Raw genomic sequence first — 25,720 nt, 5'->3', positions numbered from 1 at the left:
TGCTCTGCTCTGCTTTCTGCCATGGCTCCAACGTTACACTCTGATTTTTGCAGGTTAACGTTACATTCTGATTTCTACTGACTCCACCTCCAACTCCAAGGCTCCAACGACACTCTGATTTCCCTATAAATATATACATACAAACAACACTTTTATTCACAGTTTCTTCGACCTCTCTGTTTCTCTCAAACTCAATTTCTCCGACTTCTTTCTCCTTTCTCCGACTTCTTTATCCTTTCTCCATCTACAAACATAACCCATTCGAATATAAAATTTACAACTCAATCCCCATTCGCAATTTTCAATTCAACAACAAAAATTCGAATATAAAAAAAGGTAATAGATATTCGCGAACAGGAAAATGGAACAGGGAAGAGGGAGCATTTCTTCTCAAGGTTCAACCCCGTCGGCTTCGATGCTCCCGCCTCGACCCGGATCCACGTTTAATACCGAAAAAGGTATGTTATTTTCCTGTCGATTTTAACCAAAAACTATGGGTTTCTGCTTCTGTGATGTTAGATTTTGCTTTTGTGTGTTTTTGATTTTGTATTCTATAGATTATAACTTATAATAAGTTTCTGCTTCTGTGTTTTGGTGAACTGAATTCAGCTTTACTAATTTTAAGTTTTGGTCAACTCAAGCTTTACTACTAATTCAGCTTCTATAGTTTTATTCGTGTATTATATTTATAATATATTGTTTATTCATTTTGTAAATTCATTTTTTTAATTGATGATTGTAATTTCGTTTTCTATTCGTTTCTATTCGTTTAATTGATGATTGTAATTTTTTTAATTGATGATTGTAATTTTTGTAATAGATTATAATTTTTTTATTCGTTTTTAATTTTATTCATTTTTTAATTTCTGTAGGTGCTACGAGTTCGAGACAATCATCGCACGTGTGGACATATTTTTCGAAAGAAGCTATGCCGGATAATCCGAATAGATTTAAAGTATATTGTTTGATTTGTGTACAAAATGGTATACCACAACCACCATTTAGTTATGCTCGAGGGACCGACACGGGAACACTAAGCCGACATTTGGAGAATATTCACTCTATTACGAAGGCGAGTCACGAAAGCGGAGAAGCACGAAGAGGTCCACAACAATTACAACTCGGTGGTTTTATGACATCAACGGGAGGTGGAGGTATGCCTTTTTCCTATAGTAGAGATAGAATGATAGAAAGTTTTGCTACTTTTGTTACACTAGACGAGTTACCATTTTCTCACGGTGAGAGTGATAATTTAGAATATATGATGAAAACTACGATAAATCCGGCATTTAGAAAAATTCCTAGAAACACACTAAAACAACACACAATAACACAATATCATTGCGCTAGAGCACAATTAATTGAATTTTTTCGAGAATTTGATGGGATGGTTTCGTTAACCAGTGATTGTTGGAGTTCGAGTCAAGGTGAGCCTTATATATGTGTTACTGTTCATTGGATTAGTGTCGATTACATGTTACAAAAATGAATTATTGCATTTGATGTTATGGACGAATCACACACCGGTTATAATATTATGTCTAGAATTTTAGATACAATCAAAGAATTTAATTTGTTTAACAAGGTATTCATAATTTCCTTAGATAATGCTGCTAATAACAACAAATGTATTAATCATATTAGGACCGAAATTCCTTTAATTTTAGATGGAGTATTTTTACACATTAGATGTTGTGCTCACATAGTTAACTTAACGGCTCAATTAGGAATTCAACAAATAACTAATTTATTAGAACCTATTAGGAAGGTAATTAAGTATCTATGTTTGGTGGGTAAATATAGGTCTAGGTACAAGAAATTGTGTAAAGAAAATGGACTAAGGCCGAAAAAATAGGGTATCGATTGTCCTACAAGATGGAGTTCGACATATAAATTACTTGTTGAAGCAATTAAATATAAACCCATTATTACCATCTTATATAACGACGATCCAATTCACCAATACGAAGGAGGAATTATTACCGAGGAAGATTGGGAATTAGCATCTACTGTACGTGACATACTTTATTGTTTTGCGCATGCTACTAAAGTTTTTTCTTATGTTTATGAACCAAATGTACACCATTGTATCATTGAATGTGTTAGTATTGTTACTACTTTAAAGGAATACGAAGAAAATGATAATTTTAGTGATATTATTAAGGATATGAAAATTAAATGGATCGAATACTTTACCGAATTTCCGTATATTTATGGTATTGCATGTCTTCTTGATCCCGGTGTTAGGAAGGAAGGTTTAGAAAATATGTTAGAACATTATTATGCAGTGTTAGGAGTTTCATATAATCATATTTTATATGTAACTAATTGTTTAAATTTGTTGTTTCGTCTTATAGATATGTATGCTCCAAAAACTCAAAGTACTATACCACTGAAGAGTAGTAATACTTCTAGTAGGTTTAGTAGTACCATTTCATCTATACTAACCAAAAAACAAAAATGTAGAATTTCCGAGTCATCTACCGTACCTTCTTCTGCCACTAGTATGGTTCACAAATTTTTTTCATATAGTTATGAGTTAAATGATGATTTTGATATACTAACATGGTGGAAGAATCATGAGTTACAATTTCTGGTTTTAGCAAAAATTGTAAAGGATATTTTAGTTGTCCCGGCTTCTACAATTGCGTCCGAGTCCGCTTTTAGTGCAAGCAGAAGAGTGTTAGATGAGAAGAGATCCAGTCTTGCGCCAGACGTTGTAAAGATTTTAGTTTGCAAAAAAGATTGGGATCAAGCCGATAAAAGACAACAAGTAAGAAAAGAAGACTCTGACGATGACGACGAGCCATGGATGACAATGGATACTTCATCCGAATCAGGAACCTCAACTAGCGAACAACTTTAGAACAAATATTTAATGTAATTTTATTTAAAGTTTTAATATTATTTGATTTGTAATTTTTTAATGTTTGATGCGGTTTGTTCCGTTTTTTTAGAGAGGAGTCCTCTCACATCATTTGTAATTTTTTTAAATTAATAAAATTATAAGAGGTACCGTCCTCTTTTTAACCAAAAAGTTAAACCTAGCTTAAATCCGTGCGATGCACGAGCTCCGTTAATATTTAAATAAATTTTAAATTTTATTTACCCAAATTATATATTAATTTTAAAATATTTATATAAATATATAAAATATATAGATTTATAATAAAAATAATAAAATAATTAGAAAGGAGATGTAATCGTAGTTTGGTACGATAGATTTTGATCGTTGTTTAGAGGGATAAGGAGACTAAGTAATATATTAATTTGTAATTTAACATGTGTATAACACTATTTTTTTATTTTTGATAATTAAAATAGGGGAATAACCGTTTAATCAAAATATATACCTTTCCAAGTATTATATTATAGTATAAATTGAATAAATTTAAGATTTTATTACAGATACGAACAAGTAATTAACGGTTAAATTTCACAAAGCTAAAAAGTTTAATAAATTTTGCAAAGCTTCTTTGATAAGTTTTAGTAATTTTTTTTGTTAAATTTTGCAAAAATGTCTTTTATAAATGCGAGTCCATTTCATAAACAACACAAGACTTATAGGAGAAGCTTTCACGCAAAAAAAAATAAATTACGGCGCGAAACTAAAAAATTGAAGCACTATTCTCCCTCCTATTTTCTCTCTCTACATGAAGGAAATTGACAGGTTCAACCCGCGTGCCAGCCCGTGAACCGCCTGGCACGCACACGAACTCAGTGCCGAATCCGGGTTACCTTTTGTCAGCTCAAACCCAGCCCGTCCCGATTCGTTCGCCTTCTAGTGCCGGTTCAGTGTTGATATTTCTCGGTCCCAACCCGCTACAAACCCGGCCCGGCCCGCACGACCCGCACGGATGGCCACCTCTACTTGCAACTGCCCCCTTGAGTGCCTGCCACTTGTGCCCGTCATATTTGCAAGTTTCCCTTGTCATCCAACTGCTAGGACTCCTCAAAACCGTCAATAATTGTCACCAAGTGATTTGCTACTCAAACACTAGCTGTTGCTAGGACTGTCGCCAGTAGCCCCAGCAAACCCAGTAGAACCAACAGCCCCTACAAACTAGCAGACCCGACTGCGCACACAGCTGTCGCTGACTAAGAGTCACCATGCCCAGTCACCTTGGTTGTCGCCGAGCAGCATCTCATCCAACTCAGGTTCCCGAATTTATGCTCAGCCAAGAAGTCTTACACCTAGCTAGTTGTGCGGTCCGTGCGTGCCGGGCCGGGCCGCATACGGGTTGAGCACCCGAAATGTCAACACTGAACCGGCCTGTTTAAGAATGAACTGTACTCGGGCCGGGTTTGAACCGACGAAATTGGACTCGTAACCGGTACAAATCGTGAGTTAACGGGTTGTGCGGGTTGTTAACGGGTTGTAAAGGTTGTTAACGGGTTGTGCGTGCCTGTATAATTTATTGCATATTTCCACTTCAATTCAAGTTGTTGCAGGAGCAAACCAAATGAACTAGAATTATTATAAGTATTATTATAATATTGTTAGTGCAATTTGTAAGTGGCAGGAGACCTGAGTAGTCTAGATAGCAAACAATTAAGGTCTTTATATTGTTAGTGCAATTTGCAAGTGGCAGGAGACATGAGTAGTCTCTTAACTGTGCGAGTTGTTATAATATATGTTTAGTTAATATCTTATGTTAATATAAATTAATGGGTTTGAGGTATTTATAGGATCAAGTCAATTGATTATTTATAATAAAATTACTAACTTCACTAGTAACGCATTATTATTTTTGGGATTTGTCCCAATTTTAAGAATATTTAAAATTTGAAATGAGATCTCACTAGATTTGTTAAAATTACGATGATATATTAAAACGATTTATTTTTCATTTTTCACTTTAAAAAAACTAACTTTTTAAAAAGAATTCTTTTAAATCAGCAATATTCATTGATCAAGATAATATTGTACAAATATTTTGAATTATTTTAATATTTTGAATTATTCAAATAAAAGTTATATCTATACTATATTGTAGCATTTGATTTATTACATTTTATATTATTTAAGAAAAAAAACATATATTAACCAGTTCAACTGATATTTATAAAACTTTATCAAACTGAAAATTTTTAATTTTAGAAGAATAGTATAAAATGTTATATATGAAGAAATATTAGAGTCGTAATAAAAGAAACTTAAAAACGGCTTAAATAACGATATAAATACATATAACTTAATTTTACTTTGTTAACAACAATGTAAATAAAAAACTAACATTTTCCCATACATACATGCGTTAAATTTCAAAAACTAATATTTTTCATTAAAATCAACTTTAATATTAACAATAATGTAAATTTTACATTATTGTATATTATGGTTGCATGTTATTCTGACTTCAGTTACGCATTTTGTATCTTTTTAAATTGAGTAAGTTAATTGTAAGTTAGTAGTGAACTCTGTAATAATATAGAGCAATACATATAGTTTATTTAAATAAAATTCAAGATTTTGGTCAACTCTGTATTCAACATATATGTTAATTTGTAGTTTTTTATTTGTAAACATACTAACGGCATTCTACAGATTAAAATTAATCGTTTCGTTTTAAACGTACATTTACTACCCTGTTTATATTCATTCATTAAATATAAAATAACGGGTAAGAAAAATATAATATAATAATAGTTGAGGGGATATTCACTCCTAAAAGTGAGGAAACATTCGAAACTTCTAATGTCACAGAGGGGGACATGAAGCTTGTTGGAGATAAATTTTATCTCTATTTCTTCAAAATTTGACTCAAGAGCGATATTGTTGGAGTTGCTCTACAAACATTATAATTGCATGATGCATAAAATCCCCGTCTCATAGTGCCACTTATACAAGAATAAACATCACAATTACAATGCAAGTACACTGCCAAAAGACGCATGAAACTAATTTTTTTCCCTATATATCTGGCATGATTATGATTTATGGTGCATTAATGTGGAGAAAGTGATGCATTATGATTTAGCCGCCTCCGTCCTCTCTCTCCTCTCCTAAGGGTTTGTTTATTTTTAAGTAAATCAAGGGGCTTCCACTGGTTTTCTCCGGTGGAAAACCCCAACCCTTCATTCTCTTTTGTCCTTATTAATTTCCCTCCAATAAAACCCATTTTTTTGGGTGTTTGTGTGTCTCTCCTTTTGGAGTGTGTGTTTTGTCTCTCCTTTTGGAGTGCTTTGTTATGTTTTTGTTTAATTATGGTTGGGTTTATTTCGTGTTGAAACGGTTGAGAACGAGTTTATTGATATTCTTGGTGATCTGCAAAGCCTGCGTCGAATCTGGAGCGGTGTTGATTATTGCAAGAGCTCACCTTTCACAACCAAAGATTGTTCATCTTTCACGTGTTTACACTTTCGGCATGTCTATAGCTGGTATCCGGCATGTAGATAGCTGGGGTGTTTTCGGCATGTCTATAGCCGGTGTCCGGCAAGTAGATATCTGTGGTGTCGTTTCTCCAATCTCAGTGATTGGTGTTTTTGAACATTGGGCTAACAATGGTTTTTATGTGGTATGGTCAATTGCGATGTTGCTATTTTCAGAGATATTGGTACAATTTGGATTGCTTGAGATGTCTTTGATTTCGTTTTTAATTTCAAGAATTTTTAAATTCTATGTGTTAAACGATCAGGAAACAAATCATCTAATTGTTTTTAGTATGATATTTGTTTTACCACCTGGTTGTATCGACAGTTGGGGGTTTGTCCCGACTGTATTATATTGAAGTTAATGAAAGTTTTCTGCATTTGTCAAAAAATGTGGAAAAAGTGGAAATTTGTTAGAATATATCTTGAATTGGTATATGGTCCACAAATGCTCGCACTTCATCATCTTTACCGTATCTCATGTTTTATGTTAGGTTATCATGTTTTACGTTTGACTTTTTGGCACACATATTTAGGAGGGTTGACCACATAGCAAGAATTATTATTTTTAAAAAAATTCTTTTTTTGAATAAAAATATGAGATCAAAACTTTTATTCACAAAAAGAATTTTTCAAAAAAAATTATTTTAACTATACGGTCAAACCTCCTAAACATGTATGCTAGAATGTCAAACGTCATGTATTAAAAAACAAAGGGAGTATTATATAAACTCTCTAGGGTTGAACCTGAACCTAAAATTATGTTGTAATCTGTATCTTCAAGATTAATAAATTTTATAACCGAGCCTTATCCGGTTTTAAATTGTAATTGCTAGCTGAGCGTGCGAAGCACGAGTCCGAAATTAAAAAAAATAGTATCATATTATTATTTGCATAAAACTGAAACTCATAATCTATACAAAATACAGATTTAAATATAATATATAAAATGTTGTTATAATATGTAGTTAAAAAATCGAAATTAAGTGTAACTCTAAAACATACAATTCTAGTTATGCATGCACCTAACTATTTACTTATATAAATCTAACATGTTAACTTACTAATACAATTATTTTAAAATAAACTGACGCTTGAATGCTCAGTAACAAATAAAAATGATTACACAGGTAAGAATCATGTTTGTAATATAAATTTTGTTACACATTTATCTTTGTAAACCGACCAATAATTTACGTCAAAGTGAAAGTTTTGATTGCTAGATTACCAGCTAATTAATCTATCAAGTAAAGATGTGAATTGTGAACCGACCAATTATTTGGGGTCAACTAACTAAAAACTGATACAGGGGAATTAGTTAAAAACTGAGTACGATTTATAATTTTTTAGTTACCGATAAACGTGCATGGCGTATGGAAATACGATATAATGCTCTGACTCCGGCGATATTGGTTTATGATTTCTCTTATTCGAGGAAAAAATATTATTCAAAAACTTTTATGATTTCTTATATTTGAGAAAAAAGATACTGTTCAAAAACTTACATAAAGTAAATATATTCTAAAAATAATTTTGCTTCGTTATTAGGGTGAAGTTATCTCTTATCATACATTTTATATCTTTGATTTATAATTTTTTAGTTAAAAGATAAACGGGCATGGCATATGCAAATATGATTTAATCCTCAACTCCCAATGGTATTGATTTATGATTTTTCTTATTCGAGGAAAAAAAATTGTCCAAAAACTTACAAAACGTAAATTTATTCTAAAAACGATTTTGCTTCATTACTAGGGCAGAATAAGGGTTTGTTTGACAAATTGTTTAAGTGAACTTATTGACTTATAAGTCCGCAACAACTTATTGAAGAGTGTATGTCGACCCGGCTTATAAGTTAAATTTAGAACTTATAAGCTGATAAGTTGAATGTTAGTAACGACGTATTTTTTCACAACTTATTTTTGATTTTTCGTTTTTTATCAATTTAATTTTTAAAATATATTTTTCTAAATGTAAATCTAACTTAAAATATAAGAATTAAGATAATTATATTTAAAAAATATTTATTTTAGTTTATTTAAATAATTTTTTTTGACTTATAAGTTAAATTATCCAAATACTTGTATAACTTATAAGCAATTATCAACTTATCACTTATCAGTCACTTATTCGATTTAAGTCATAAGTTACTTATTTTAAAATTTTCCAAACGGGCACTAAGTAGGACTAAAATAAATTGAATAATGGGATAAGTAAAAAATTTCAGCAAATTTTTTGCGAGTTCAGTTAAAATTTAGTACAATTTTTATTTTAAATTGGATTATTCTCAAAAAGTTAATAATATTTCAATTTAATCATGATATTTTTGTCAAGAATTTAATCCCGATTTTATTTATTATTATGGTTTACAATTATTCACTGCAGTGTTATTCGCCAAGAGTCGAGATGATCCGTAATTTTAAATTACAAGAATTCGATATTAATACAATCGGTAATTAGATATTATTGATTTAGTAATCATTTAGGAATTAATTGAAAGAATTAATCGTAACAAAATCAGATGTATTATAATATTTGAATAATATCAAATATAATTTATTATAAAATATTCAAGTTATAAAAGTTAATCGATTATTAAAAATCGAACTGATTAAATATTATTAAAAATCAATCAAAAAATAATCAAGAATTTTTCAAAAATCATAAACTTAGAGGACACTATATTAACTAGAACAAAGTTTAAGCTTATGGATATATGACTTTTTTTTCCCAAACTGGCACAAGTTTCAGCATCTGCATGTCTAGTCATTTTATTTGCTTGTTTTTCTCAATTCTGTGGATCCTTGCACATTTTTTGAAAAATGTGTTTGTATATCGCTAACCCAAATTTGACTTTGATACAAGTACATGATGTATGATGCAGGATACTATAATTACAAAGCTATGGCCAATAATAAGTTAAATAATGTTAATTAGTGTACTTAATTACCTCCCTTCTATGAGACCCGGCCTTCCATGAGTTGTACAAGTCCACACCCTATCACTGATTCAAAGAGCCAACAAAGGCCATTGTTTCAAGGTTTCCTTTTCTATCATAGCTGACCCCGATGCGTACTCTATAAATTTTACGGGCTTAAATAATAACTTGCAAATTCCATTATTTCAAGTTATGCACCGGTTATATATGAAATCAAATTCTAAATTTAGTAATAAACAGTCCAGAACTATATTTTGAGTTCAATTTTTTTTTACGGATTTTAGAGACGGGTTATATTTCTAGTTGAATGATTATAAATTTTTTAGATTTTATATTTGAAATTGGTAATTATAATATATTTCCGCAATAAAACTTTCACGAAATTTTAGATGTATATAATCTAATGTTTTTCGCTTTTATTGTTAGAAAACATAAGGTTCAACTGTGTTTGGGATCATTAAAAATATTTATATATAAAATAAAGAATCACAAAAGGTAAAATTATTAATTTTTTTGCTTCTATAGCTATGATAAGTAATATCTGTAATGATTACATGTCTAATAAAATCTTTACGATTCTTTAGAGACGAACTATAAATTCAAAAAACAGATTATTGATATTTTACTTATACAGCGAGGATATATAACATCCATAATAATTATATTGAGAAAAATTACATATAAAATAAGAATCCAAATAAACAAGAAAAATAATCTGAAATTTAGAAAGTATAAGAACACAAACCATACACTTCAGTATACAATTGAAACTCAGATTAAACAACATAAAATTTGTACTCTATCATTCGCTAAATACAAATTTCTTTGATTTTTTATACGTATTTTAAGTCAAATAAAAATAATAATTTTATAAATTATTTTTTAACTTTTTTGAGTAAAAGTGCAAATATTAAATTTTAAACTAAATTGTTTTTTAAAAAAACAATATACACGAAATTATAACTTTTGTATATTTTAAAATATAAGTAAAAATCAAAAGTAATATCAGAGTATATTAAATGTTTCATATTCCATTTGCAAACAGATAACATGGTACCACTGTATTTGAGATCTAAATTCTTTTACTTACCTAACTGAGCAGCACTTATTCCCTCCCTACCTATTTAATTATTAATATCTTTAATTTTATATTAATATATAATATCAAAATTTTATTTTATTAAAATACTCATAAATATAAATCCAACAAAATTACTCATAATTATATTTGATCTTATAGACTAGACGTAAATTAACAGTTAATCCTTAACATGAACAATATAAAAAATCAAAATAGGAATATTATTTTGGGACGGAGGGAGTAATAAATTTTTTTAATTAATTTCTTTGCAAATATCACATTAAAAAACGTTGGGTTTTATGACAATGATGTTCAGACCAATAAATTTCATGACAGTCTCCCCTCTACATTATTAATATAATCAGAAACGGTTTCACATCCCTGCATAAAACAGCCAACTGTATTATTTTTGTTTCTATCACCAAATTCGTTGAATTGATAATTAACAGCAATTAAAATTTCCTATTAATATTTAATTACAAAAAATTACTGTTTTTCTTTAAAAAACAGAAAACACACTTGATAATACTTCCTCCGTCCTTAAAAACGTGTTGAACTATTTGTGTTGTACATGTTTGCCAATGCACACTTTTAATTGTTAATATCTTTAATTTCGTATTAGTATTAAATATAAATTTTTTATTAAATAAAAATACTCATAAATACGAATTCAACAAGATCACTCATAATTATATTTAATCTTATAAATTAAACGTAAATTAATAACTAATCGCTTTCCATTAATAATGTCAAAAATCAAAATAAAAAACGTATATGGGGACGGAGGGAATATAACAAACAAGCTTCTTCTCATTGTTATGCAAGACTGCAAACAACACATTTACGTTCCGCTTTGACAACGATGTTTAGGCCTGGTAATGTTCGCCAAAGTTAATAAATATTCAGAGACGGTTTCAAATTTCGGCATAAAACAGCCAGCTGCCGTATCTATTTTTTCCCCTCAGTGCTTATCAATTTTAAGGTTGTTTGATAATGCATTAAAAACTATTTTTTTAAATTTTAATTTATATTATTTTTTATGTGTTAAGTTCGTGAAGGACCCACTTTTATCATTCCTATTAAAAAAAAATCAAAGTATTAAAAATAAAATACAAAATAATTTTTTAGTAAAATATTAATAGCTAAATATTATTTCCGAAATAATATTTTTTGGACATATATTCATAATTATAGAAATCGGCCGAATTTACAAAAATTACCGATAAATCAATCAACAATATTTTCCGATTTCTGATAAATTATCGATAAATATTTTTTTTTTAAATTTATCCAATAAATCACAAATTAATATCTAAATCAAATAATTCCGATTTTTGACATCAGTCACCTATAAATATATCTCATACTTAGCTAAGTTATCTCATTCCCAAGAAAAAGAAAATCAAAAAATTTACAAGTTTTTTTTTGACAAATATAGCTTATAATCTTATAAAAATGTATCTGTTCTCAGATATTCTCAGGGTGAACCAGGATCGAATCAGAGACGACAGACACTTGAGTTATCCAACCGTGCTAAAAAAAATTTTCAAGTTAGGAGAAGGGTAGCAGGTTTTACAAGTACTATGTGCGCCACGTGGCTAGAAGGCGGGGACCATAATGAGGTGATGCATCCATCGGCCGTTGTCGCGTGCTGCAAAGACTCACATTTTATACGTCAAGAGGAGATTATTATATCTCTGCATGCATCATATGTAACATACTGTATTTTGTGTGTACAAGGCTTGAATTGAAATACAAAATAAATTAGAGACTCCTCTTCTTTTAAAATGTTTACTTCTTTTATAGTAGTAATTATAGTTATAAATTTTAAAAATTGAAATTAATCGATTAATTTATTATCGGAAGAAAAGAAATCTAATATTTTTATCAGTAATTAACTAAACTGATCAAATAATTTTTACTGATTTATTAACGATTTCTGAAAAAAAGACACTTAACTGTGATAGTAACAAACTATACATAATTAGTTTTACATTTTTGTAAAAAGATACGGTATCTAATAAATTTATAATCAAACAAATTTTATAATCAAACCGATATCTTAGTAATTCGGGAAAATCTTTCGATTTCTTCTGCACGTATCCAAATATTTATATATATTTGATATAAAATATTATATGAAAAAATATAAAAATAAATAGTTACTTTATTATATATTATAATTTAAATAAAAACATTATCCTAAAAATATACTTCTTTCGTACCAATTTATTTGTCTTATTTGATTTTTTGCCGTTAAATTGACCGAGTTTTGACCAACAATTTCACATAGTACGTTATCAAAAATATTTATAAAAATTACATCATTAAAAAGTATGTTTAATCTACTTTAATATGTATTTTTCAGTTTTTCAAAATAATAAAAAATTTAAATTTTTATTTACGGTCAAAGTTGAGTAAATCTGACCATTAAAAATTAAACAAGACATATAAATTGAGACGGAGAGAGTATATTATTTAATTTTGTTTTAAGAAAGCACATTGAGAAAATGTAAAACAAGCATATATTATACCAAATCTGTATGTGTTGTGTGTGACACTCTCTCATACAGATATGATTTACAATTACAACACAGTGTAGAGTCCTCTCCAGCTAAGGTATCTCACACAAATCTTTCACTATAAATATTACCTCGTCCAGGAGAGATTATGTATCTGTAGAAACCCCAGACCCCTCTCTCTCTCTCTCTCTCTCACACACACACACACACCTCTCTCTCTCTCCCTCCCTCCCTCCCACACACATCTCTCTCTCCCCCACACACACACATCTCTCTCTGTTTAAAGGCGTTTTCAGTTTCTGTTTTCAGTTTTGATCAGATAAGGATCACTTCTTATCTGTCTTTATCTTTAAATATCTTGTTTCTGAAAAAGATCCAATCTTTATTCGGCCCACATCAAAATTAATTATAATTCTCATACTAATAAACAAGATTTCCAATAAAAAATTGAATCTTTTTGACAAAAACAATGTCAATTGCTCCCAATTCAATTTTCCAAGCAACAAGGCTACGTAATCTTGGTGGTATCACTAAAGCTAAGCCTGTTTTGAATCCCCAACTCAATGTTTTGAGCCATGTTGGTGTAAAAAGTAGCCATGTTAGAGCTTCTGGGTTGGGCTTGGAGAGAACTAGGTTTTATGGGACCAGATTAAGAGTTGGGTCGGGTCAAGAAAGGGCCCATATTTGGCAATCTGATGGACCCGGAAAAGCTCCAAGACTTAGAGTTGGGGTGGTGAGGTCTTTGATGTCACAAGTGCCTGAGAAGCCATTAGGGTTGTATGATGCTTCTTTTGATAAGGACTCTTGTGGGGTTGGCTTTATTGCTGAGTTGTCTGGTCAAAGTAGCCGTAAAACGGTAAAAAAATGGTTTAGTTTGTACTTATTTAATTATTCTCGCGCTAAAACGTGTTCTCACCCGAAAGAATCAGTTTGTATGATAGCTTGTACTATATTATTGTGTGGTAAAAGAAAATTGTGTAGTTTGTTTTCACTTTTCATTATTCTCACGTTAAAATGTGTTTATTCCCATGTTAAAATGTGTTCTCAATTGAATCACTATCTATATGTTAGTACGTTTATAATTATATGAAAGTGTGTACATAATTGTGTGGTAAAAGAAAATTGTTTAGTTTATTTTTATTAAAATATGTTCTTAGTAGAATCACTTTCTGTATGCTAGTATGTATTTAATTGCATGGTAAATAAAATTGTTGAGTTTGCAAATAAAGTTATATATGTCTGGTTAGTGGCTAGGTGTGTGTATGTGAATTGAAAGAATATGGTTTAGTTGGTTTTTATGTTTGTACATATGTGTACATGCATGTTTTGTGTTTGTGTTTGGAAATGGAATATATGGAGAGTTTCATGACTGTTGGATTGGGCTAATTTTGTAGATTACGGATGCAATAGAGATGTTGATACGCATGACACATAGAGGTGCGTGTGGATGTGAAAATAATACTGGTGATGGAGCTGGCATTCTTGTTGATCTTCCTCATGACTTCTACAAGGAGGTACATCTATTTATTTATCTTTAGACTATACTAAGTATGCATTTTTATATATGCTCCGGTTTTTATATTACATTGAATTACTTGATAATGTGCTGTACTGATTAGTTTAGGGGGATTTTTATATGTGATCTATGTCACCAGGAATTGGTGTATTTTAAACAAGTATAACAAGGGGTTGTTGGGGTCCTATTTGTTTTTTGTAACAAATGTTTTGTTTTCAGTTTACGGAAGTTAGTAACGAGCTATTTCATTATGTAAGACGGAGAACTTGTTTCATTTACTTTGTCAGGTTGCTAAGGATGTCGGCTTTGAGCTGCCACCACCTGAGAAATATGCTGTCGGAATGTTTTTCTTGCCTACGTCTGAAAGTAGGAGGGAACAAAGCAAAAATGTTTTTACTAAGGTAATTCCTTTACTGCCATCATTTCTGTAGTGGAGGACTTGGTAAAAGTAGAAGTTCTGTTGTGATTATTGTATCCAGGAGAATCTAGTTGATTCCTAGAAAGTATTATTGTGTGACGTTGTCAAGTGAATTTCCGCTTGAGATTACTTGCCTCTAGTGGCATGTTTTTTTTTGATTGGGTTGTATAAAACTCCGTGTGTCTCTGTAGGTTGCTGAGTCACTTGGGCATACTGTTCTTGGTTGGCGCCGTGTCCCCACAGATAACTCTAAATTGGGCCAGTCTGCTGTACAAACCGAGCCTGTCATTGAACAAGTGTTTCTTACTCCTACACCCAAGTCTGAGGCTGATTTTGAGCAACAGGTAGTTTCTTTACATTGTTTCACTTATTTTTTTGATACAAATTTCAAATTACTAGATGATAATGTATAATATTCTGTGCTTATTTTACCCACGCAGTTGTATAAATTAAGGAGAGTTTCAATGGTAGCTATACGAGCGGCCTTAAATCTCCAACATGGCAGCATGAAGGATTTCTATATATGTTCTCTATCCTCGAGGTATGCTTTCAGAATGCCTATTTGACTGTGCAATCAAATTTGGTATTGCTGCTTCTAAATGGTTGGAGTTTTGACTAATTGTTCTGTCTTTTTTTACAGAACCATTGTCTACAAAGGTCAATTGAAGCCTGATCAGTTGGAAGATTACTACTATGCAGATCTGGGAAATCAAAGGTTTACGAGCTACATGGCCATGGTAAATATTTTCTCCATTCACTTTCTCTTTTTGCCACTGACTGCATACTTCGCCAACAAACAGTATAGGACCAACCTGCAACTGAAGAAATGCAAGGTTGAGGAATGACTTCCCGAGGCATTCTTGACGTATGAATAATCTCTTAAGTTCTCCCACCCCTTGAAATATGAATTTGGATGCCAGATTTGTTCTTTTGGGTGAGTTGGTAAGGTACCTCCATTAAAGTAAATCATGTTTCCAGAATCTTGCTGCAGTGTTGTAAATGGTCAGTTCTCGAGGAAGCAAGTTTAATTCTGATTGCTGGAAAATAATAGTCTTGAGTTATTCAGAATAGTGTTCACAGTATTTTAATGACGGGGAGGATATTTTAAATGTCGTACGCCAAACACAATATAGTGGGAAACACATCTATTTTGTTTATTATCAATATTGTCTAAAACTGCCTATTTTCTACAATTGCTTCAGGTTCATTCACGGTTTTCAACCAATACATTTCCAAGCTGGGACCGTGCTCAGCCTATGCGTGTTTTAGGGCATAATGGAGAAATCAACACACTCCGGGGAAATGTCAATTGGTAAGTTCTCTTGAAATTGATTCCATTTGTATTCAGATGTCTATTGCAAAGAGCTTAAATGAAGTTTAATGGTTCATTCGTTTAAGCATATTCTTTTTTAGATTATGAATTCAGTAAAATTAATATTTTTTCACAAAATAAATCGCCTTAGGAGTAGTGCTTTTGGAGGCTACAATACCTAAAGTTTCATGCCACATATATATTTATAAGCATCATAAAGTCAAAACATGTGTTCAACAAGCCTTCTTCTGTTGAACTTTTCACAGTGACCCCTTGGCTGTGATTACATTTTTTTTGAGTACTTATGCTGACTGCAGTGTAGCAAAGGAGGCCAGTATCTGCCATTTTATCTAGACATTTATTTACACGTGGAAAGTTGGGGCAGGGTGTGCAAAGATATATGCATTTACCCTAAATAATGATGTGATTTTGTGAAGAATAGCATTCAAAGACTGCTTTCTGTCCTATGCCTAGTGTTAGAGGTCCCTCCTTTACATATGCCGTGTCTAAAAGTCAAAGCTCGCTAAACTCTTTAAATAACATATAAATTAGGATTGATACTTATGTTCTATTACAAAAAATTTTACCACAAAAAGCTGTGATGAGAAATTTTTACCCATCAACTTAAGTTCTTGGTTCGTTTTCATAGTCCATGATTGTTAAGAGTACCTAGTAACAGAATGTTACTCAATGTTTGTTAAATTATTATCTTGATATGTTCATTTATCGTGGTTTATAAATGAGGCTTATGTACCCCTATTGTCTGGCCTTCTGTACTTGATTTACTGGTGAGCTAATGATTACTATCTGTACTCTCAATTCCATATTTAAACAGTACCGTATCTGCTAATTTTTCAGGATGAAGGCCCGGGAAGGTTTACTGAAGTGCAGGGAGCTTCAGTTGTCAAAGGATGAGATGAAGAAACTTCTACCGATTGTAGATGCAAACTCATCTGATTCTGGTTAGGATGTGTTTATATTTTCTATTAGCTCTCTTGTTTAAGTACTCTAGAAACTTCCTCCAACGTTCACTGTAACTAGATGAAAGGGCATATCAAATGGAACAGGATATTGATCAAATATGTTGAAAGTTTTTTTTATTCATGTAGATTATTGACATTGTTTCTGCATCTTCAGGATCTTTTGATGGTGTCCTTGAGCTTCTAGTTCGAGCAGGCAGGAGTCTCCCAGAAGCTATTATGATGATGATCCCTGAAGCTTGGCAGAATGACGAAAATATGGATCCTCAACGAAAGGCTTTGTATGAATATTTTTCAGCGCTCATGGAACCGTGGGATGGTCCAGCACTAATATCATGTAAGAGGCTTAAATGATGTTGATTTTAACATATAATTATGATGTTGCAATGTTTAGTGTTTTTGCTGACTTATAATAATCACTTGCAGTTACTGATGGTCATTATCTTGGGGCTACCTTGGACCGAAATGGATTACGCCCTGGTCGCTTTTATGTTACTCACAGCGGACGAGTTATAATGGCAAGTGAAGTTGGGGTGGTGGATATCCCACCAGAAGATATATCTAGGAAAGGAAGACTGAATCCTGGAATGATGCTTCTTGTGGATTTCAAAAAGCATGTTGTTGTAGATGATGAAGCTTTAAAGCAGCAGTACTCACTAGCACGACCTTATGGAGAGTGGCTTGAAAGGCAAAAGATAACTGTTAAGAACATTGTTGAATCTGTTGACGAATCTGATAGGGCGTGGCCACCCATAACCGGAGTCTTGAAAGTAAGGATTATAAATATATATGCCTTCTTCATCTTGATTATTTCCACCTTTCTTGTTCTTCTATTATATCTATGACTTTATTAACTTCCGTATTTCAAAAAGTTTAAGTGGCTTCACCTTTGTGCTTGTTAGGCATCTAACAATGATGACAATATGGAATACATGGGAATGCATGGTTTAGTGGCTCCCCTGAGGGCTTTTGGGTATGTATCTCCTTGACCTGCTGGCTACACTCTCCCGGAATATGAAAGATAACCCGAATTGTTTTCGTTTTTCAGTTACACAGTCGAATCATTAGAGATGCTACTGCTACCAATGGCAAAAGATGGTGTTGAAGCTCTTGGCTCGATGGGGAATGATGCTCCACTGGCTGTGATGTCAAACAGAGAGAAACTTACTTTTGAATATTTCAAGCAAATGTTTGCTCAGGTTACAAATCCTCCAATTGATCCTATCCGGGAGAAGATAGTTACATCTATGGAGTGCATGGTTGGCCCAGAAGGGGATCTGACAGAGACCAGTGAAGAACAATGTCAACGTATGTCACTCCAAGGCCCCCTTCTATCGATTGATGAAATGCAAGCTATTAAGAAAATGAACTACAGAGGCTGGCGCAGCAAAGTTGTAGATATTACGTATTTGAAGGAACGTGGCAGAAACGGATTGGAAGAGACATTAGATAGGATCTGTTCAGAAGCACATGATGCGATCAAGAAAGGCTATACTACTCTGGTGCTCTCTGATCGAGGTAACATATTCCCTTATCTTAGAGGAAGCTCAATATGAAAATAATTACTATCATCAGTAATATGTTAACTTGTTGAATTTTCAGGATTTTCCTCGAACCGAGTTGCCGTTAGCTCCCTATTGGCTGTTGGTGCTGTCCATCAACATTTAGTTAAAAAACATGAGCGTACTCGCATTGCTTTAATTGTGGATTCTGCTGAGCCAAGAGAAGTGCACCATTTCTGTACACTGGTTGGTTTTGGTGCAGATGCTATCTGCCCGTATTTGGCTGTGGAGGCTATTTGGCGACTTCAAGTTGATGGAAAGATACCACCTAAATCTAGCGGTGAATTCCACTCAAAGGAGGATCTGGTCAAGAAGTATTATGAAGCAAGTCAGTACGGAATGATGAAAGTTCTTGCTAAGATGGGTATATCAACCTTGGCCTCATACAAGGGTGCTCAAATTTTTGAGGCTGTTGGTCTTTCTACAGAAGTGATGGAAAGGTGCTTTGCTGGAACTCCTAGCAGGGTAGAGGGTGCAACATTTGAGGCACTTGCTGACGATGCTCTTCATTTGCATGATCTTGCATTTCCATCACGCGCATTACCTCCGACAAGTGCCGAGTCTGTTGCACTCCCAAATCCTGGTGATTACCACTGGAGGAAAGGCGGTGAGATTCATCTGAATGATCCTCTTGCAATATCGAAGCTGCAGGAGGCAGCCAGAGGAAATAGTGTGTCTGCCTACAAGGAGTATTCTAAGCGCATACAGGAACTAAATAAGTCCTGTAATTTGCGGGGACTTCTGAAATTCAAAGAGGCGGCAGTGAAGATACCTTTGGAGGAAGTCGAGCCAGCCAAGGAAATCGTGAAGAGGTTCTGTACCGGAGCTATGAGTTATGGATCAATTTCACTGGAGGCCCACACAACCCTTGCTATGGCAATGAATAAGATTGGAGGGAAGTCGAATACAGGTTTGTTGTCTATGGAACTTTATATTTTTGTAATTATGACAGTACTATAGTAGGAAATTGTCGAGTTTCCATCCCTGCATGCCTATAGAACACCATTTTTTGTCTATACTTTTGAACTATCAATACATACATCCTCTTGTACAATTTAATTTCATGTTTCGACTTTAGTTGGTTTTAATGGTTAATTCTTAATTGTTGTTGCTTATGTTATAGACTAATGTGGTGCAGCTATTCTACCAACTCTAGGTCTTTGCTTTATATAATCCTCAGTACTTACAGTATGTAATCTCTGTGTTTCTAGGCGAGGGTGGTGAACAACCATCTCGTATGGAGCCACTTTCAGATGGTTCGATGAATCCTAGGAGGAGTGCAATCAAGCAGGTTGCAAGTGGAAGATTTGGTGTTTCAAGTTATTACCTAACAAATGCTGATGAGCTTCAGATAAAAATGGCTCAGGTATAATTTAAAGTTTGCAGCGTAAAACTATTTGTTACATATGTGATAGTGGACGAATTAAGAAACATTTCTTTGTAACTTTTTCTTTGCGTGTCACAGGGAGCAAAGCCCGGTGAAGGAGGAGAACTTCCTGGCCACAAGGTAATCGGTGATATTGCAGTCACTCGGAATTCTACTGCAGGGGTGGGTCTGATAAGCCCTCCTCCCCATCATGACATCTATTCTATAGAGGATCTTTCTCAACTGATTTATGATTTAAAGGTATCTATAGACTATAGTACTCTTATTTTACAGTAATACTATGTAAATTGGATGTTAATATAGTTGTTATAGAATATATTTTTCTAATTTAGTGTATGTTCTTTGTGAATTTCTAGATCATGTTACCTTTATTGATATTGATTTGGTTAATCTGATTCTTATGCAGAATGCTAATCCAGCAGCTAGAGTGAGTGTGAAATTGGTTTCTGAAGCTGGTGTTGGTGTAATAGCTAGTGGTGTTGTCAAGGGGCATGCTGATCATATATTAATCTCTGGCCATGATGGAGGTACAGGGGCTTCTCGATGGACTGGTATCAAGAGTGCTGGGCTTCCTTGGGAACTTGGTCTTGCGGAGACCCACCAAACTCTTGTTGCTAATGATCTCCGTGGTCGAACAGTTCTCCAGACAGACGGTCAACTGAAAACTGGAAGAGATGTGGCCATTGCTGCCCTTCTTGGCGCTGAGGAATTTGGTTTCAGCACTGCTCCTCTAATAACTCTTGGGTGTATCATGATGCGGAAGTGCCACAAAAACACTTGCCCTGTTGGCATTGCAACCCAAGATCCAGTTCTTAGAGAAAAATTTGCTGGAGAACCCGAACATGTCATTAATTTCTTCTTTATGCTAGCAGAAGAAGTAAGAGAAATTATGTCTCAGCTTGGTTTGAGAACAATTAATGAAATGGTTGGCCGCGCAGACATGCTTGAAATTGATGAAGAACTAACGAAGAATAATGAGAAACTGAAGACTATAGATCTCTCTTTATTACTTAAACCAGCTGCTGAAATTCGTCCACAGGCTGCACAATATTGTGTAGAGAAACAAGACCATGGGTTAGACATGGTCTTGGATCGAAAATTAATATCATTGTCTACACCTGCTTTGTCCAGAAGTCTTCCGGTATACATGGAAACACCTATCTGCAATACAGATCGTGCAGTTGGAACAATGTTAAGCCATGAAGTGACGAAGCGCTACCATAATGTTGGCCTTCCTGTAGATACTATACACGTCAAACTTAATGGTAGTGCAGGCCAGAGCCTTGGAGCTTTTCTTTGTCCTGGAATCACGCTAGAGCTTGAAGGTGACGGTAATGACTATGTTGGGAAAGGATTGTCAGGTGGCAAGATTGTTGTTTACCCTTCCAAAGGAAGCAATTTTGACCCAAAAGAAAACATTGTAATTGGAAATGTGGCTCTTTATGGTGCAACAAATGGTGAAGCTTACTTTAATGGGATGGCTGCTGAAAGATTTTGTGTACGTAATTCTGGAGCTAAAGCAGTTGTAGAAGGTGTTGGTGATCATGGTTGTGAATATATGACTGGTGGGACCGTTGTTGTTCTTGGGAAAACTGGGAGGAATTTTGCAGCTGGCATGAGTGGTGGTGTTGCTTATGTTTTCGACGTAGATACAAAATTTCGATCACGATGCAATGCTGAATTGGTTGATCTTGATAAAGTGGAAGAAGAAGATGATATCACGACTCTTAGGATGATGATACAGCAACATCAGCGGCATACCGGCAGCCAGCTAGCCAAAGAAGTGCTTGCGAACTTTGATAACCTCTTACCTTCATTTATCAAGGTCTTTCCAAGGGATTACAAAAGAGTACTTGCTAATCAAAAAAAGGAGGAAACTGCAAAGAGGGCTGCGGAAAAGGCTGCTAAAGAAGCTGAGCAGCAAGAGGAGGCAGAGCTAGCTAAAAAAGATGCCTTTGAAGAGCTAAAGAAAATGGCTGCAACATCTTTGAATGGGAAAGCTAGTGAGGTTCGTAAAACATTTTCATATATACTTCAAAATTATAACTTTAAGAGCTTGTAGGCCAAAACATTTATCTAGGAAGTAGTGATCAATACATGCAGGTGCCTACAGGTATTTGGGAAAATACCTTAAAGTTTGATAATGTTTTACCTTTCTTTCCTCAAAATAAAGAATCACCTTTTCTGCCTGTACATCGGTTAGTTTAAGTTAATCCCTTTTTTGAATAATTGAAATTTATTAGTATTATTTAAATTAATATCACTTTAAACTATTTAAAAAACAATTAATGAGTCGTTATATATATTTTTGGCTTGTAGATCTACTTAGTCTTAGATGTATGTAATATGCTTATAGTTTCATTTATGATATGATTAAACCAAGTCCCTAACATATACATATGCGACTATTAGTAGTAATATTAAAAACAAGAAAGTAGTGGCTTGTAACAATTCATATGATTTGTAAACTGGAAAACGCAGGAAGGGAAGACTAAAGTATTAGAGAGACCATCTCAGGTAGCTGATGCTGTTAAACATAGAGGTTTTGTTTCTTATGAGCGTGCAGGCGTTTCATACAGGGATCCCAATGTTCGGATGACTGACTGGAAAGAAGTTATGGAAGAGACTAAACCTGGGCCACTTGTAAAGACACAGTCTGCTCGCTGTATGGACTGTGGCACACCTTTCTGTCATCAAGTAATGATTGTTCTTCATCTTATTTTTTGTTTCATAAAATTCTACAATTTTATCCCAATGAATATGCTGGTATAAAACAAAAATTTCTAGTTTTCTTAACATCTTTGTTTTAGTATAACCATCTAGTAAGCTGATTCTGTTGTAAAACGATATAATATCTTTACAGGAGAACTCAGGATGTCCTCTTGGAAATAAAATACCCGAATTCAACGAGCTGGTGTACCAAAATAGGTGGCGTGAAGCACTCAATCGGCTTCTGGAGACTAATAATTTTCCAGAGTTCACTGGTCGAGTATGCCCAGCACCATGTGAAGGTTCTTGTGTGCTTGGTATTATAGAAAATCCAGTATCTATTAAGAGCATCGAGTGTGCTATTATTGACAAGGCTTTTGAGGAAGGGTGGATGGTGCCACGGCCTCCAGTCACTAGAACAGGGTATGTAACATTTCTATGTGTGTGCGCGCGCGCGCTCGTGTGTATGTTTTCAGACGACTAGTACTTAAATTCGTTTCACAAGGAGTCCTATTTGGAATTTAGAGTGCTCCTAGTTACAGCCTGATTTTATCATTCCACCACTAAAATTCTGAAATTCCATTTTCCAAAAGGTGATCTGCAACAGTAATTAACATTTAAAATACAATGGTATTTGTACTTTGCTACAATACGTAAGATATTCACATATGGTAAATAAACTATAACCAGTTTCATTTTCATAGTTGAACTCTTGGATTTCACTGTACTACATTGAATTTTAAGCGAGACCATTTTTTGAGGAATGAATGCTGGTGTTTAATAGCTTTAAGAAACTTGATCGTAGTCACTGTTGGTACAGGAAAAGAGTTGCTATTGTTGGGAGTGGACCTTCTGGTTTGGCAGCTGCTGATCAGCTAAATAGAATAGGTCATTCTGTGACTGTTTTTGAGCGTTCTGATCGAGTCGGGGGACTTATGATGTATGGAGTTCCTAACATGAAGACAGACAAAGTTGATGTTGTTCAAAGGCGGGTTGACCTTATGGAGAAAGAAGGTGTGACTTTCGTTGTTAATGCCACTGTTGGTAAAGATCTGTCTTACTCTCTAGACCGACTTCGTGAGGAGAACGATGCTATCATTTTAGCTGTAGGAGCCACAAAGCCGAGGTATGCTAACCTAATTATGTCTACTAAAGAAAGGATGCTTCTGGATAAAAGTTGTCTTCAGTCAATTATATATATCAAAAAAGAGGGGTAACAGAACTATTCAAAATCTTTGCAGGGACCTTCCTATTCCTGGAAGGAGTTTATCAGGAGTCCATTTTGCAATGGAGTTCCTTCATGCCAACACTAAAAGCTTGTTAGATAGCAATCTTGAGGATGGTAACTACATTTCAGCTAAAGGAAAAAAAGTTGTGGTAATTGGCGGAGGTGACACTGGAACAGATTGCATAGGGACTTCTATTCGACACGGTTGCACTAACATTGTAAATTTGGAGCTGCTCCCTGAGCCGCCAAGAACAAGGGCACCGGGTAACCCCTGGCCACAGGTTCGTCATTTCCCTTGGTCATTTTATGCTATGGTATCTCGATACTTTTGTTTTGTCTTTATACCCGAAACTTACTATAGAGCAAGACACACAGGGTTGTTTAGTTTAGTTATGGTTTGTGATTCTTAGTGGTTTCGGCAATTGACATGCTGAATGAACCTTGTTTGACAAGTGTAACATGTACAGCAAGAATCAGATAATTGAGGTGTGACCTGGGCTTCTAAATGGGTTTAGTTAGTTTCTGTCTGTATATGTTCATAGAATCAAGTCACAATTTACAGCAGCTAGTCTACGGTAATATATGCTATTTTTAAATGAACGCTTTGTTCTCAGTTCTTATCTTACTGATGTCTTTTACTTTCATTTGGTTGCAGTGGCCTCGCATATTCCGCGTAGATTATGGACACCAGGAAGCGGCTACCAAGTTCGGAAAAGACCCCAGATCCTACGAGGTGTTAACTAAGAGGTTTATTGGAGATGAGAATGGGGTTGTGAAAGCACTGGAACTTGTGCGTGTTCAATGGGAGAAGGATGCAAGTGGAAAGTTCCAATTCAAAGAAGTCGAAGGTTCTGAGGAGATCATTGAGGCTGATTTAGTACTACTAGCCATGGGTTTTCTTGGTCCTGAATCGGTTAGTATCCTGAGCTAATGTGCATCACAATATTTGTTGTGATAATCTAATAATCTATACAGAACTGGTAGCAGTAGGATAAAACTAGCGTAGTTACAAGTTTCTCTCGCTATTTTTGTCAGTCACATAATCTTTGACATCAAACTTAAAAAATGGACGGAAATGATACCACTGCATTATTATATATCTTAAATTTGTGCTGTTTATTTTAACTAGACGATAGCCGATAAACTGGAGTTGGAGAGAGACAGTAGATCAAACATCAAAGCAGATTACGGCCGTTTCTCTACTAACATAGATGGGGTATTTGCTGCCGGTGATTGTCGACGTGGACAATCTTTAGTTGTATGGGCCATTTCAGAAGGTCGGCAAGCTGCTTCTCAAGTCGACAAGTACCTCCTCAAAGAGAAAAACGATGTCAATTCAGATAGACAAAGCAATATCAGCGAGGACACAAGATTAGCAACAAGCAGACGGTGATGACAAAATAGTTTTTTTTTTCACGCTTTTTTTATACCAAGAGCAGGGTTTCTGACAAGTTCGTTGTAGATAACCGACGCCAGGGTCCTCTCAAAGCTAGATACAGGGTTATAGATTATAGGTAAGGCGTTGATATCCTTTGTAATCCAGGGTATTTGTATCATTTTGTAGGTTGTTCCTTTCTTTTGTAATCCTTTAGTCCTTTTTACGCTTTCTTGTATGAAACAGTGGTTAATTGTCCAACTGAATAAATGATTACAGTTTTCGGGTTTCTGGTATCTTGAGTGCATTTCAGCAGTTAA

General features: G+C 33.9%; 1 protein-coding gene across 1 annotated transcript; it reads left to right on the top strand.

Moving 5' to 3' along the window:
- The first annotated feature begins 13,153 nt into the window (after positions 1–13,153).
- Positions 13,154–25,696, top strand: LOC141701054 (glutamate synthase 1 [NADH], chloroplastic-like). The gene is made up of 22 exons (XM_074504697.1): positions 13,154–13,769; positions 14,308–14,427; positions 14,717–14,830; positions 15,039–15,191; positions 15,288–15,388; positions 15,488–15,584; positions 16,050–16,159; positions 17,018–17,121; positions 17,297–17,476; positions 17,566–17,909; positions 18,042–18,112; positions 18,188–18,657; positions 18,742–19,611; positions 19,913–20,067; positions 20,167–20,328; positions 20,495–22,096; positions 22,570–22,785; positions 22,952–23,220; positions 23,618–23,923; positions 24,039–24,306; positions 24,681–24,938; positions 25,155–25,696. Exons 1-22 carry the CDS (start codon positions 13,383–13,385, stop codon positions 25,416–25,418), a joined length of 6,621 nt encoding a protein of 2,206 aa, XP_074360798.1. The 5' UTR covers positions 13,154–13,382; the 3' UTR covers positions 25,419–25,696.
- The last annotated feature ends 24 nt before the right edge of the window (positions 25,697–25,720 follow it).

Source organism: Apium graveolens, unplaced genomic scaffold, assembly GCF_009905375.1.
Source record: "Apium graveolens cultivar Ventura unplaced genomic scaffold, ASM990537v1 ctg3274, whole genome shotgun sequence".
In the NCBI taxonomy this organism is placed as follows: Eukaryota; Viridiplantae; Streptophyta; class Magnoliopsida; order Apiales; family Apiaceae; genus Apium; species Apium graveolens.
The sequence above is the reverse complement of the archived record's forward strand: the minus strand, read 5'-3'. Positions and strand labels throughout refer to the sequence as shown.